Consider the following 16,191-nt stretch of genomic DNA (forward strand, 5'->3'; position numbering starts at 1 on the left):
TGTCCAGATGCTTGAAGCTTAAGTCCAAGTTTCACATAGGTGCAAATTCTAAACTGTTGATGATAGTTGGAAGCTTCAATCTGATAGCCTCTGGTCTGCAATAGAGATTCCTTGGTGGAATGTGTTTCCTGAAGCATATTAGCAGGTAACTGCTGAAGACCATCATGCTTAGGGGCAGAAAATTCCTTTTATATTCAGCAGTAAGATATTTAAAGAGTTGATGGCCAAGTTGTCAGGGTTGGTCCCTCCATCCTGGAGGATTAATAGAGGATGCCAATGTGAAGCCTCCTGACATGTCCCTGTCCCTTGTAGAGATACTATGGGGCAGGGAGGGCAGAACCAAGACCCTCCATGGCTTAAAAATCAGTTTAATCTAACCTGGGACCACAAACACTAAAATGCTTTAATCATGATTGTATGGTCTCACTACAAAGCAGGGTTAATGGTTGTTTGGTGCCTTAACTGCACATCTCTTAACATGTTTGGCTTTCATTTAAGTTTCAGAGTAACAGCCGTGTTAGTCTGTATTCGCAAAAAGAAAAGGAGCACTTGTGGCACCTTAGAGACTAACCAATTTATTTGAGCATGAGCTTTCGTGAGCTACAGCTCACTTCATCAGATACAGTGAGCTGTAGCTCACGAAAGCTCATGCTCAAATAAATTGGTTAGTCTCTAAGGTGCCACAAGTGCTCCTTTTCTTTTTTCATTTAAGTGTAAACTTAACTCTGAATTTCTTGCTTGGTTTTGGTATAATTGCTATATCCGTTATTTACCTTAAGTTACCTATGCATACTCTCAGCCTTAACTGTGTCTCAACTTAGTTTTGTTTTGGAATTCTATAGGGCTTTGATCCAACAAAGCACTTAAGAGTGTACTTTACTTTAAATGTGTGAATAGTCCCAACGTAGTCAAAGGGCCTTGACCATGTGTTCAAAGTTAAGCACATACATAAGTGCTTTGCTGGCTTGGGGCCTGTCTACTATAGGGTGTTTTGTACCTTTTTTTCTGAAGCATCTGATTCTAGTAACTGCAGGAGCACTGTGTTAAACTAGATGGATCACTGATCTAAACCAGTATGGAAATTCCTATGTTTCTAAGATAAGTATTTTAGTAGAAAGAGGTCCACATAAAAGATAGATAATGTTTCCTCTGATTTTCTGGCTGTTCCCATGCCATTGCCACAGGCATAAAGTTGAGGTTTTTTGGATGACTTTAGCATTTGCATATTTTCACACACTTTAGGATTTTGTTTTAAGAAAACTGCATTCTTCGAGTAGTATCACTATGGGTGCTCCACTTCAGGTCCGCATGTGCCTCTCGAGCTTTCAATTGGAGATTTCTAGCTAGCACTGACCATTCAGCCCACACATACACCCTAGGCTTCCTTGTGGCAGACACTGAGGCTATGCAGGGGTGCATGGGTGAGCTGCTGTCTGTTCCTCCTCTACTGCCCCAGCCCGCAATGGAAACCTAGCACGTCCATCTAGAATGTACTCGACGTTCTCTCTTTTCTTTTTTTCTCAAAGTTAGTTAGTTTATAGCTGTAGGTTAATGTTTAGTACAGTTAGTTTTAGGGCAGAGGATCATTTTTGCCTTCTTTTTTCTTCAGGAGACTTGTCATCTCCTAGCAGGGTATTCCTGGTTCACCAGGCTTCAAATGCTGCCTCTCTTTCTGAGAGGCTATACCAGTGAGCAACGGACATTCCAAGTCTGTCCGTTGCCTGGGGAAGCCCCAAGTCTCCCACAGGTGTTCCTTCTGTTTGGCCCTTAAGTCTAGGGCTACAAAGGACAGGGAGATAGCTCAGACTACTGGCTATGGAAGGCTGCCTGCAACCACCCTCTGAGCCAAGTTAGGAGGACCCTCCACCCCAGTACATCCATCCCTGGATAGATCCAACACCCCATCAACCTTGGGGCCTGGGAAGCCTTGGAGTTCTAAGGACAGAAAGAAAGGAAAGTTTTTGGAGCCCACTGTGAAGACTCTCAAGAGGAGCGTGGTCTCTCACTTAAAGGAGTCAGCTCCAAAAAAAACCAGGTGCCCATCGACGTCCTTGGTCTCCAAGGGTACTATTGAGAACAGGGACTGTTCCTCCAGTACTGGTGGGCCCGCAAAGCCTTGGAGCGCTAAGAACAGAAAGTATGGCTTTGGTAGGGCACCTATACTCTCCACCACTAAGGAGGGTAAGCACAAGATACCATCGAGTTCAGCCCAGCCACTGGCACCCAAGTATCCCGTTCAGCTGTCATGCACTTTAACCTAGCCACTTTAACTGATGTAATCAGTTCAGCCAGGGGTACCAGCTGTGCAAACAGAATCCTTTGGCACCAAGCAAGCATCTGTGCCTGACATCTACAATGCCTGCAGTACACCCATCATTGTTGGTAACGTCAACTCTGGCTATGGCAACCTCGACTACGGTGTTGGTACACAGGTCCTTTTCGGAACCACAAGAGTTCTGATACATGAGGGATCTCTCAGTGTCAGATGAACCAGAGTCCCTGTTGTCATTTGGTACTGAACATCTCTTGGTATTGAGACTTCAGTCTCTAAGTGGACATTCCGTGGTACAGAACTCTCCTCTCCTCAGTGGCTGCCCTCCAACCCCGTGCCATGGGAGGATGTGGAGGAAGAGGACTCCCAATCGGTCCCCTCGATTTTCAGTGAGGGGTTCTCCTACATACCTCTTTGGGAATCGGCCTTCACGCAGGGAAGACCTTGCTGGTCACTGAAAGTGGTGGAACAAGCCTTGTATGCCACCCTGCACTTCCTTAGGGACACCTGCAAAGGCCACATTGGGACCTGTGGGCTGCCTATCAACAGTCATTTAATGGACCACCAGTACTGTCCCTCAGGGAGACCAGGATTTCACATACAGAGCAGGTTACCATTGGTTCAAATAGAGATCTTATGAGATGGTTGAGAACTAGGTTGAGATCCCAAGACAGGGTGGGGTGTCTGATGTGGGGGAAGAGATTATCTGGACTCTTTAACAATTCTGTATGATACTGGGTGAGCACAAACCAGGGGATGAAAGGTCGATATGGCAGCCAGGTGTATCTTGACTAAACTGGTGGATAATCCGGATGTCTGTAGATCCAGCAAGTAATCTAGGATGAGGGAAAGGGGAACTGATTCCGGCCAGGGGTAACAACAGCCAGACCAATAGATTAATCTCTTCCATTTCTTTGTTCAAGTTCAAGACATAGACTCTCAGGGCTTGGAGTTTGATTGCTTCTGCAATCAATCCACGGCAGGTGATTTCTTCTTAAAGGATAATCCCTTTTGTGGGCAAAGTTTTTCCGTCTAGACCCTCATATGATCGTTGCTTACTCATTGTAGCTACTTTTTAACCACCAAAACTCTCAATATCAAATTTTGAATAGCATGGGGTTCTGATCAAGCTTAATTGACTTGGTTCCATGGAACCCACCAAAAGTAGGCCAAATGTCAGTGTGTCTCAGTGGGTCACAACTGAGAATACCAAATTAAGGACAAGCTGCTGAGAAATGGGGCAGAGACACCCCAAAACTGGTGGTTATTTTTCTATAAGATATACCTAACCAGCAACAAAAGTAAACTTCTGTCTCACCACACTGGCTAACAAGAAGTCAGAAATGCAGCCTCCTCACATATTCCAGTGAATATGTCTGGGTGAATTCGACACCCAGACAGTAGACTGAATGATGAGTGGTTCTTTATAACCAATTTAATCAAACAGAGGGTTCTTTTGATCCCAAAGGTCACATACCCAGGTTAATATATAACTCAGATCTTACCCAATAATCACGCTGTTGCCGATCCTTTAGTATCTAGTAACTAAAGGTTTATTTATAGAAAGAAAGAAAGAGAAAGGAAGGAGTGAGAATTAAAATTGGTTAAAGGAATCAAATACGTACAGTAATTTCAAGGTTCTAGGATCAGGATTGAAGCAGTGATAGTATAAACTGCTGATTTGTTAAGTCTCTGGTTTCTCCAAAATCATTGGAAGTTCCTCAGTCCCTTGGTTAGAATGCTCCCATTAGTATAAGTTCATAGTCCAGAGATCAGATCAGGAAAGAGACCAAATGGAGATGTTTCCAGGGACTTTTATAGTTTATGCCCTGTGGAGGGAAACTCACTGTTTCAAACAAAGCCATCAGTCCAGTTTGTGGAAAAATACAGGTAACAAGATGGAGTTTAGGGTTGCATGATTTAGTCACATGCCCTTGCATGATTCGCTGATTCATAACAGAGGCCATTACCCATACTCTAGTGAAAACATTCACATGAAAGTCCGTCGGGGGGATAGGCTTCTTCCATGGTCCATTGTGTTTGTTGATGAGCCATCAACTTGAATATTCCATTCACAATGTGTTGGCCAGACTGGGTGCAAATTACCCTATGGGTGATACCACAGGAGCAAACACATTTGAAATACAGGTACATAGTCAATATTCATAACTTCAGATTCAAAAATGATATGTGCATACAAATAGGATAATCCTATTCAGCAAACCATAACTTTCCATTGACACCTTAATTGATGCACTCTGTACAAGATTTGTTGTGATTATTTAACAGTGGTAGCAACAATGATCTACATGGTCATATTTTAATCACATAACATCGTATCATGTATCAGTATTTTTTTTTCTGAAACCTCACAGTTCAGAAAAATCCTATTTCTATCCCTGGATGTTAGAAGGGCCTTCTACCTGGATAAGACTAAACAGATTAGGAGATTGCCTAGACTCTTCATATACTTTGCAGGTAGAGCTAAGGGAGCTCCTATTTCTGTTGAATGACTTTTGAAATGGATATTAGATTGCATTTCTGTTATAAGTGTGCAGGTGCTCAGCCCTTCCTTCTCCCTGCATTGAGTGAGCATGCATTCAAGCAGATTATAGGCAACATCTGCTGCATTTTGGAACAATATTCCAGTATCAGAGATATGTAGAGACACTACTTGGACTTCTGTCCATATATTTTTCAAAGCATTATTCCCTGCTCCCTGCCATCAGATTTGATGAGGCACTTGCATCTGCGGTACTATCTTCAGTTCTGAACCCTATTCCATAGCTCCCCCCCTGCTTCTGGGGATACTGCTCAGAAATCAGCTGAAGTGGAGAACTCATAGGGACACTATTCAAAGAAGAAGGAAATGTTACTCACTCTGTTCTATAACTGTAGTTCTTTGAGATGTGTGTCTTAGAGCTTGACTGCTCATCCTCCTTTCCCTCTGCTTCAGCTGTTCCCTAGGGGATAACTGAGAAGAGAAGAAATTGAGGGCAGTTGGCCAGTGCACCCCTATATAGCCTCAGTTTCTGCCATGAGGTGGCATAAGGCACATGAGGGAGCCAAATGGACACTGCTAGCTAGAAATCTCTGATCGAAGGCTCAGGAGGCACATATGATCTGAATTGGAGCACCCAGAGGGTCATACATCTCAAAGAACTACAGTTACTGCACAGGATGAGTGACATTTCCCTCTCTTAGGATGCTTGTCCCCCTGCTAGAATCTTTCAACCCAAACTCCAGGCCAATAGTTTTTTGTATTGCATGAGACCAGGAGTATTAAAACATTATTAAAAAATGACTCAGGCTTTTAATTATACACTGAACATGGGAGCAGCATGTTTTTTTTCCACACTTCACCAATGGATGGATCTCTGGGGTTGTGGGTGCCTCAGTCTCCATATTAATTGAATCCTTTGTCTCACCATGAACACTGTCTGCAATTATACTTACTACTGCTAGTTTTATTCATGGTTTTATGATGTGGACACTTGTCCGCTAGTAACTGGGCAAAAACAGTTGATAACTTTTTGATACTTTACCTACCAGAGCTAGTCCACACTCTTTAAAATACATGCAAAATAATAGAGGTGTTTGCCTCCCAAAGATACACTAGAAGATTCTGTATTGGGGACATGTATTATTGTACTAAGACTCTTTTTAACACAAAATATAAGGTAGTATATTTACTGCTACCATATGAAATATCATTAACCATATAAATAGTAGACAAAATAAAATGAAAACAATATTCATTTTCTGAAACAATCCATTTTATTGACTGTGCACTTATTAATTCACAAAATGTGATATTTCATTATAGCTGTACTGCAAATTAGTGAGGTTCTACTGCATTTAGTAATTCTGTATTTAATTATCCTAAAAAGCCTCTTTGATCATCCACAGCTTAAGAGAATTTTAACATCTTCTGTCAAGCGTGCATCAGTTCAATACTGTTTCTTGTTCTGACATATGTAACCGTCAATGTTTCTTTTAGGCTTTTTTCTTAGACATGGAATTGGGTTGTTTTTAAAATTGTATGAGATGCTATCACTGAGTTCAAGTAAGACTTTTCAAGTACAAAGTTCGTTAATTTGAAGTTGTGTGGAAAGCCCACAGGTTTCAGTGGGGATACTTTAATCATAACAAAAGAGCAATTGTTCAGAGTTTGTTGGGTTGTTTGGGTTTTTTTGGTTTTCGAGTAGATTTAACCTTGGAGCAATTCCAGCTGTGTTAATAAGCCACAGGAAACTGCAGTGAACATATATATATATGTATGTATATATGAAGAAACTCTTTTTTACCTAAGGAAACTGCAGTGAGTGAGTGTGTGTGTGTGTGAAGCAAGAGTAGCTGCTTACCGAAGCCAGTTTTTTTCCTTACACATGAAATTAATAACCATGGACAAGACATGAAACTAGTTCTTGATTAGTAGTTGGCTGATTTATATCCAGTAGCTAGTGTTTGATGTGGCTTTCATGTATAAGGTCAACTTTGTTTAATAAAGAATAAAGCATTAATTGTATATGTGCTTTTGGCTGTATCTAGAATCAGAATCTAATTTAATGTAAACAGAATGCAGGCTTCTCATTCCAAGTGTTAGACCCTAGAAGATTAACAGTAATCAATGCATTTATAAGAACTATGTGTACAGAGAAGCCTTGGTTATGTAAATTGATATTTATTGTTTGTAATGAGTACTACTGGTTATAATTTCTTCCTTGCAATAGATATGGAACCTATCAAAGGATTTACCTGTTCAGTGCTATATCATGCCTGTGAGAGCCAGTAGAATACTAAGGGGAACTAGCAACTATAGCGATCAAGCAGTGTTGGAGGGAAGCATTAAGCCTATATAAGGAACATCATAATTTTAGAGGAGAGGAGCTGCCTAGAATAGAATCATAGAATATCAGGGTTGGAAGGGACCTCAGGAGGTCATCTAGTCCAACCCCCTGCTCAAAGCAGGACTGATCCCCAATTAAATCATCCCAGCCAGGGCTTTGTCAAGCCTGACCTTAAAAATATCTAAGGAAGGAGATTCCGCCACCTCCCTAGGTAACGCATTCCAGTGTGTCACCACCCTCCTAGTGAAAAAGTTTTTCCTAATATCCAACCTAAATCTCCCCCACTGCAACTTGAGACCATTACTCCTTGTTCTGTCATCTGCTACCACTGAGAACAGTCTAGATCCATCCTCTTTGGAACCCCCTTTCAGGTAGTTGAAAGCAGCTATCAAATCCCCCCTCATTCTTCTCTTCCGTAGACTAAACATTCCCAGTTCCCTCAGCCTCTCCTCATAACTCATGTGTTCCAGTCCCCTAATCATTTTTGTTGCCCTCGGCTGGACTCTTTCCAATTTTTTCACATCCTTCTTGTAGTGTGGGGCCCAAAACTGGACACAGTACTCCAGATGAGGCCTCACCAGTGTCAAATAGAGGGGAACGATCACGTCCCTCGATCTGCTGGCAATGCCGCTACTTATACATCCCAAAATGCCATTGGCCTTCTTGGCAACAAGGGCACACTGTTAACTCATATCCAGCTTCTCGTCCACTGTAAGAACTGCTGGTCCACTGTAAGAACTGCTGCCAAGCCATTCGGTCCTTAGTCTGTAGCGGTGCATTGGATTCTTCCGTCCTAAGTGTAGGACTCTGCACTTGTCCTTGTTGAACCTCATCAGATTTCTTTTGGCCCAACCCTCCAATTTGTCTAGGTCCCTCTGTATCCTATCCCTGCCCTCCAGCATATCTACCTCTCCTCCCAGTTTAGTGTCACCTAAGGCATCTCTTTCCCTTTTCTCATTTGCTTTGCTGCTCTGCCCACTGGCAGGAAAGGCTGGGAGTCTCAAACTCCTCAACCAGTCACCAGCTACTTCTGCCACATCCAGACTTCACCACCCAGAGAAGAATCGAGAGCTTTCTCTACTTTTAAGCTAACACATTGTATTTATGTTCCATTTAGTGGGGGTGTGAGAAAGGCATGTTGTGGAAAACCTTCAGGGACATCTCACTTTCTTGTGCAAACAAAGCCCGTAGAGAGGGCTTTCCCAATGTAAAATAACATTTCACAGTGTAACACAGTTGCCTTTTTTGTTATGTCTACAGTGAGAAGTTAGGTAATTCTCTTACCTTTCTTCTAGCATTGCTCCATTGGTGCTGACACTAGTGGGAACACTAGTATAGACTAGCCCCCAGACAATTTTACCACTGTATTGTCCAAACCTAGTCAGAGCAGTGATGTGGGTATTGCCTAAAATTCCCAGTGTAAATAAGAAAAGGAATATTTGTGGCACCTTAGAGACTAACCAATTTATTTGAGCATAAGCTTTCGTGAGCTACAGCTCACTTCATCAGATGCATACTGTGGAAACTGCAGTGAGGATGTTTTTATACACACAGATCATGAAAAAAGGGTGTTTATCACTTCAAAAGGTTTTCTCTTCCCCCACCCCACTCTCCTGCTGGTAATAGCTTATCTAAAGTGTAGATAAGGCCTTTCTGTTTGCAGGCTGATAAGTTAAAATATTTGGACTTCATCCTATGAGAGGTACATTTAGAAGGCTAATTAAGACTAAATTCCAAATGCTTCTAGCCATTTAATTGTATCAGAAACATCCAACAAATATGTTGATCCAGAGGGCGCCATTTCTTTGAAGGGATGTTCGATATGAAATAGGCTGTACATTTGGAATATGTAAATAATCAAATAGACTGCTTAAACCAAGATCTTCAAAAATAGGAGCCTAAAATCCTAGGTTCTTAAATAAACGATCTCAGTCAAATGAAGCTGCTTGGTGCTCAGCATTTTGCAATATTAGATCATTTATTTAGGAGCCTAATCATGGACTTGGGTGTCTAACATTTAGGCTCCTGTTTTTGAAAACCTAGGGTTTAGATCATATGCTTGATACTGTCCTTGGCATTTATGATAAATGTGATGGTTAGACTGCTGTCTATTAAGGATTGTTATAGTTTTATGGAATTTGAGGTTTCCTGTAAAAGCTCGTCTTCCTTTCTAACTTGTGCACTGAACTCCATATTGGTGCTTAAAAAATTAGTAAGTCCTAATGTTAAAATGAAAGAGTAGAAACTGAAGAACAGAAAATAAAACTAAAGTCTATTAGCAAAAAAAATTGCGCAGATTTGTGGATAAAATTATCAGATTTGTATTGCCTTTTTTAACAATATGCTGTTCAAATTTTACTGTATCATACCTTATTTAAATACATTACATTGTTTGGGAACAAATTTTGTGCACACTATATAGTAAATGAGCGATATTGTCACTATCCTGATCTTCTCTTCTCCCTTCTATGCTATTGATGCTAAATTCACTAATTGCGAATTGTCTTTAATAAGTTTATAAATAGTATAGGGCAGGTACATCCCTATGTGTTAGTTCAGCATCAGCACAATAGGGCCGCAATCCAGGGCCATAATGTAAATATAAATAATAAATAATACTCATAATGATTAATCCTGGTGTGGTGGTTGTGTTTCCTAGGTATAGCATATTTGAGTGGAATGTGCAGTGAAAAAAGAAAATGTATTATTGCAGAGGACAATGGTCTGAATCTCGCATTTACCATTGCCCATGAGATGGGTCACAAGTAAGTACATGAAAGAAAACAAAGATCCCTAACTTTTGTTGACATGTATTATTCCAGACTCTAAATTTAATTTTAATTTTAATACAGGAGTTTATCACATAACACAAGAGCTTTGGTTTTGTATGTGTTCTTGTTTTTTTTAATTAAGGAAGGCTATTACTTATGACTTATGATAAGTGTAAGGAAATTCATTTTTTTCGTTAAAATTGACATAATTTGTCAATATAGCACATAAGTCAAGAAAACAATTACATCTTTGAATGGCACATTAGTCATTCTATATATACAATAATTCATTAGAACATTTGGAAGATCTAATTTAATCTGGGGAAAAAACAGGTGTCTCCTGAACTTGTTTTGGGGATTGTGGTACTATGCATCAAATGCAGCTCTGACTAATATTGCCAAAAAACATGTAATGAAATCATAAGTTGACTGAGATTTTATTGAGTTTGCCAGTCTCAAAATAGTTCCTTTAAAATCATAATGGTCATCAAAACACTAGCTTCCCTCCATCCCAAACAGCAAAAGATTGTGCTGAAGCTGAAGATGTAAATTCTTTACAACAAGATGTTGTTCTTATTGGCTAGAAGGAGAGTAGGGAGCGCTAAGGAGTAAACTTAATACAAAAAAGCAGTATGCTGCCCAAACAAATTAGATATCAAACCTGGAATTCACTGCTTGATCTCCCCACCCTTCAAAAAAGAATAAATAAGTCAGTGCTTTACAAGTTTAAATTTTACTGGGGGAGAATCTCCTGTATTCATCCTCAATATTTGATACAAGTTTATCAATTAGGTCAATGTTTTAAGAAGCAGCTTCAGTTTTTGAGACCATCATTTCTGGAGGCTCTGCACCAGACATCTCCATCTGTGCTCTTGTATTTGTCATTGACTTCAGCTGGAACTGTGAGCTCTCAGCACCTCTGAAAATTAGGTGTCTCAAGATGGGCACTGTAAATTGGAAGCCACTTTTGAACATTTTAATCATACTCTCTAGAGAACTGAGATCCCACTATCTAATACTGAAGAAGAAAGTCAATACTAAATGAGATTTTTGGTTTTAAGGATAGCCTCTCCCGGTGAATTAGAGATGAACAATTTCTATGAACTCATGGAGGATGGTGAGGAGAGTTACAGGGATGTTCGTTCAAGGTGAATCCCTGCCAGAGAAATAATTTAAGGCCACTAAATTCCTTAAACTTTAAAAAATTAAGTAGAAATAAATGCTTTCCTTTAAATTAATTTTTGGATACCTGCTGTTTATAGAAAGGAATTCTCAGAGAAAATACAATTAAATGTAAGGCAAAACCAGAAAACCCACCACCTGTTTGTAGATGACAATGAAAACCGTCCACTGTTATAAAATGCATAAATAAATAAACTTTATGAGCTCTTTTTGGCAAGATTTTTCAAAGAGCACATTTAGCACACAGGGCATTAAGTACAAACAAGTATGCTTGCAAAAACTTTTGGCAATATTTTCAGAACTGGAATTGAAGTGCCTTATGCAAGTGAAAATAATTAATAGTTTAATTTTTGTGCATTTGTTTTTGCACATCAAACTCCTTAAATGTATATTCTGTGCTTTGGAATGGATTTCTGTCTGACCTATATGCAGACCTAATTGTAAGCTCCTAATAGAACAACTCTGCAGAGCTGTGGAGCATTTAAGAGTATTTTCTCAGTTACCTACTTTGATATGTCCCCAAAATGCTCATAACCTGCTGTGCATAATTGTAAATACATATTAGTGTACTTATGGCTCTGTAGTCATGGTTGAATATACTGTTATTTTTGTTATTAATGTTGTTTTTGTGCCCTCCATTGAGCACACTCAAGGGAGTTTCTACATGTAGCTTTCACAGTTGCCTATGGATACATTTTGAACATCATTCTATTGAACAATGATAATCTAGAGATTTTTTTTGGTGGAGGTTGGTGTAGAGGTGGAGGTAAGGAGAGTGGTGGGAGGGGGATTAGTTTACAAGCATAAAGTGGAATGGGATGAGGAAAGGAAAAACGAGTGAGAGAAAAACGAGAAATGGAAGGGAATGAGGAAGGAAGGGATATTAGCTGCTCAGATACTATAATGATAAGAACGGAGATGGATAAATAGGAAGGAGATGGATAAATAGCGGAAGGAGAGAGGTTCATTGAGGAAACCATAAACAAGGCTGGCAGCAGAGGACAGAGTATGAAGAGGGCAAAGGTGTACAGCCAGTTAGCATAGTTTGTTCCATTCAAACCTGTCTGATTTTTGTATCATAGCATGGAATATATATGTTTTGTGTCTAAATTACAAATTGAAATATATATAACGTCTTTTACTCTACTAATAAATAACACGTCTCTATAGCGTGATAAGAAAAATACTTTTTATGTGTTGTGCAGTTTTGCTGCAGCTCTTTAGATGTGAGGAGTGAGCCAAGTTCAGTCCTCATAAAGCTCAAAACATGTTTCAGAAATCTGTAGCTAAAATACTCTACTAATATAAATGGCTTTAGCCTTGTAAAAAATCTTAAGGTGATTTTTATAAACAGTTTTTCAAGTTAAAATCCTGATTGTTTCCTGCAGAAATAAATTTAGACCTGAAACATTCCAGAATTCTTTAGGAACAAAAGCCACATGGAAGTACCAGACAGTACATGCTACAGATGGTTGTCTTTGGTGTTACTCAATTACTGAGGTGTTTCACTATATTACAGTTTGTCTGCAAATGCCTTGACTCAGTAATGCATGTTTTCCCCCATGTGGGAACCACAACCTCTTATTCATGCTCTTGGTTCTATTAAAAGATACAGTGAAATTTGAGATTAGTGGAATCAACGTGGATTATCTTCTTTCATTCACATTTTGAATTGCTTGTTTTAGGTTTTACCAGTTTCAGTCTTCCCCACTCAATTAGTTACATTATTATTAAAATGAGATTATGGCTTTTCAGCTTCTGTTTTCCATTTGGATAAATGTAACTGCTGCTTTGTTACTTGAGTTGATCAGTAAATTAGTGGCTAATAGGAGTTCTACATTTGTTGGCCTACAAGGCTCAAGATCTGACACTGCTTGCCATCTACAAGGGCTTCATCTTGATTTTGGAGGTAAAATATCCTGTTACTGTATTTGTGGAACTTAATCTTTGTGCTTCTGTTTCATACCTTCCTCCTACCCCTTTCTCTTACTTAGAACTTGCCCTGTGTGTTCTCCCATTTCATTTGTAGTGTTTTTATAATAATTTGAAGAAACCCTCTTATAGTGGGAAACACTTTTTTGTTTGTTTGTTTGTTTATTTATTTATTACAATATGCTGAGAGGACATAACTAAGATTGGAGCCTCGTTGTTCCAGTCTCTGTACAAGTATAAACTGAAGAGCTTAAAATCTAAATAAATAATATATAATAGCACTTAGCACAATTTGGGAGCCATATAAATAATTGGAAGCATGCACTGGGTATCATCCAATGTCTATATAGCTGGGAAATTAATTCTTAAAAGAGCTTTCTCTGGTCACACCTTCCTTATAGAATGCTATTATAAATGTACCCAGCCTTGTTTTTAACATTTTAAAGCTGATCACAGAATACAGGTTACTTACCCAAGTGAAACATTTTGTACCAATGTGTTAAAATAGCTGTCTCCAGAAAATGATAGACCACAAAGCCAGATATCTGATACAACCATACCTATATAGGGGCACAGAAAGCTGAGTAGTAGCTCCAGGATCTCTCTGACTGTGTTCCTGCTTCCTGCTTCTATGGGTCCATTGGACCTACACTCCTGAGCACGTCCCTGGCTGTGAATTCCTCAGCAATGAGGAAGCTACTGGGGAAATATTATGTATCTGGCTGCAGGAGGGGATGATGTAAGTATTCTGGCCCTGACTGATCTGCTCATTACCTCCTCCTTACCCCCACAGAGCCCTCCAGGAGTTTAGGGGGAGTAGTGGAATACTTCTGTGCAAGTGGTGGACACATACATCCCTTTTCCTGTGGAGATCCTTGCATAGAGGACTCCTCGATGCAAAGATCACAAGGACACAATTTGGCCCCTAGTTACTAATTTCACCTTGATGGTAACTTCCTTTATGCTTTCCAACACAAAAATCTGTTTTAAAGCATTTTAGTAAGAAATCCATATTAGGATTAAACAATTAAGATCAGCATTAATACTTCTATTAATAGAGTCCATGCCTGGCTTCCTGAAAGCATAATTTAGATGAGGAATCAATTATTTCAATTTCTCACACTGCTTTTATTTCCCATTTCCTTAGTAGTCACTGTATTTCAGAATGTGTCTTGTTAAGTAAGATGATTCACTTGTAGCAGCATCACTGTTCTCTCAAGTCACAAAGCCAAAAGTGTTCAATCAAGGTGCCTAAAGCTCTCCTTCACAATCCATATTTAGGTACCTAAATAGAAGTGGCCTGATTTCAAAGGTGCTGTCCCCTTGATTTCCATGGGAGATGGGGTTACTCAGTACCTCTGGAAACCAAGATACTTCTGTTTAGGCACCTGAATATGGATTTCGAAACTAAAGTTTATTGCCCAAAGTTTGAAAAACACTGCTACAGTATAGAACATGTGATTTTTTTTAAAGGAGAAAGAAAAGGAGTACTTGTGGCACCTTAGAGACTAACCAATTTATTTGAGCATAAGCTTTCGTGAGCTACAGCTCACTTCATCGGATGCATACTGTGGAAAGTGCAGAAGATCTTTTATACACACAAAGCATGAAAAAATACCTCCCCCCACCCCACTCTCCTGCTGGCAATAGCTTATCTAAAGTGATCACTCTCCTTACAATGTGTATGATAATCAAGGTGGGCCATTTCCAGCACAAATCCAGGGTTTAACAAGAACGTCTGAGGAAGGGGGGGGTTAGGAAAAAACAAGGGGAAATAGGTTACCTTGCATAATGACTTAGCCACTCCCAGTCTCTATTCAAGCCTAAGTTAATTGTATCCAATTTGCAAATGAATTCCAATTCAACAGTTTCTCGCTGGAGTCTGGATTTGAAGTTTTTTTGTTGTAATATAGCAACTTTCATGTCTGTAATCGTGTGACCAGAGAGATCGAAGTGTTCTCCGACTGGTTTATGAATGTTATAATTCTTGACATCTGATTTGTGTCCATTTACTCTTTTACGTAGAGACTGTCCAGTTTGACCAATGTACATGGCAGAGGGGCATTGCTGGCACATGATGGCATATATCACATTGGTGGATGTGCAGGTGAACGAGCCTCTGATAGTGTGGCTGATGTTATTAGGCCCTGTGATGGTGTCCCCTGAATAGATATGTGGGCACAGTTGGCAACGGGCTTTGTTGCAAGGATAGGTTCCTGGGTTAGTGGTTCTGTTGTGTGGTATGTGGTTGCTGGTGAGTATTTGCTTCAGGCTGGGAGGCTGTCTGTAGGCAAGGACTGGCCTGTCTCCCAGGATTTGTGAGAGTGTTGGGTCATCCTTCAGGATAGGTTGTAGATCCTTAATAATGCGTTGGAGGGGTTTTAGTTGGGGGCCGTCACCCAACTGAAGGGGCTGAAGGTGACAGCCCCCAACTAAAACCCCTTGTAACCTATTTCCCCTTGTTTTTTCCTAACCCCGCCCCCTCCTCAGACGTTCTTGTTAAACCCTGGATTTGTGCTGGAAATGGCCCACCTTGATTATCATACACATTGTAAGGAGAGTGGTCACTTTAGATAAGCTATTACCAGCAGGAGAGTGGGTTTGTGTGTGTGTGTGGGGAGGGGGGGGGGTGAGAAAACCTGGATTTGTGCTGGAAATGGCCCAACTTGATTATCATACACATTGTAAAAGAGAGTGATCACTTTAGATAAGCTATTGCCAGCAGGAGAGTGAGGGAGGTATTTTTTCATGCTTTGTGTGTATAAAAGATCTTCTACACTTTCCACAGTATGCATCCGATGAAGTGAACTGTAGCTCACGAAAGCTTATGCTCAAATAAATTGGTTAGTCTCTAAGGTGCCACAAGTACTCCTTTTCTTTTTGCGAATACAGACTAACACGGCTGTTACTCTGAAACCTTTTTAAAGGAGAATTTTCTGCTAACTACAGAACATAATGCTAAGAAAATAGCTTATATACATACATCTATAACAGTATTGTTAGCAGTTAACATTCTTTTGTGCTGTCTTCAGGTTTGCAATGTTGTAGGTCAATTTTGAGGTCAATCATCACATAGCACAGTCATGCTTTTATATTATTTTTAACACACTCTGGGCTATCTTTTTTGTACAGTAGCTAGAAGCTTTTATTTCTACAAGAAACACTATTTAATCTGCTAAGATTA

The 16,191-nt window shown here is 39.9% G+C and overlaps 1 protein-coding gene across 1 annotated transcript in view; it reads left to right on the forward strand.

The window, feature by feature from the left end:
* ADAMTS19 (ADAM metallopeptidase with thrombospondin type 1 motif 19) overlaps positions 1-16,191 on the forward strand; it is a 275,279-nt gene that overhangs the window by 136,773 nt on the left and 122,315 nt on the right. Inside the window, exon 8 of the mRNA XM_077816366.1 lies at positions 9,782-9,887. Within this exon, the coding sequence (XP_077672492.1) occupies positions 9,782-9,887 (106 nt within the window). The remainder of the gene's footprint in view (positions 1-9,781; positions 9,888-16,191) is intronic.

This window comes from Eretmochelys imbricata, chromosome 5 (assembly GCF_965152235.1).
Source record: "Eretmochelys imbricata isolate rEreImb1 chromosome 5, rEreImb1.hap1, whole genome shotgun sequence".
Taxonomy (NCBI): domain Eukaryota; kingdom Metazoa; phylum Chordata; order Testudines; family Cheloniidae; genus Eretmochelys; species Eretmochelys imbricata.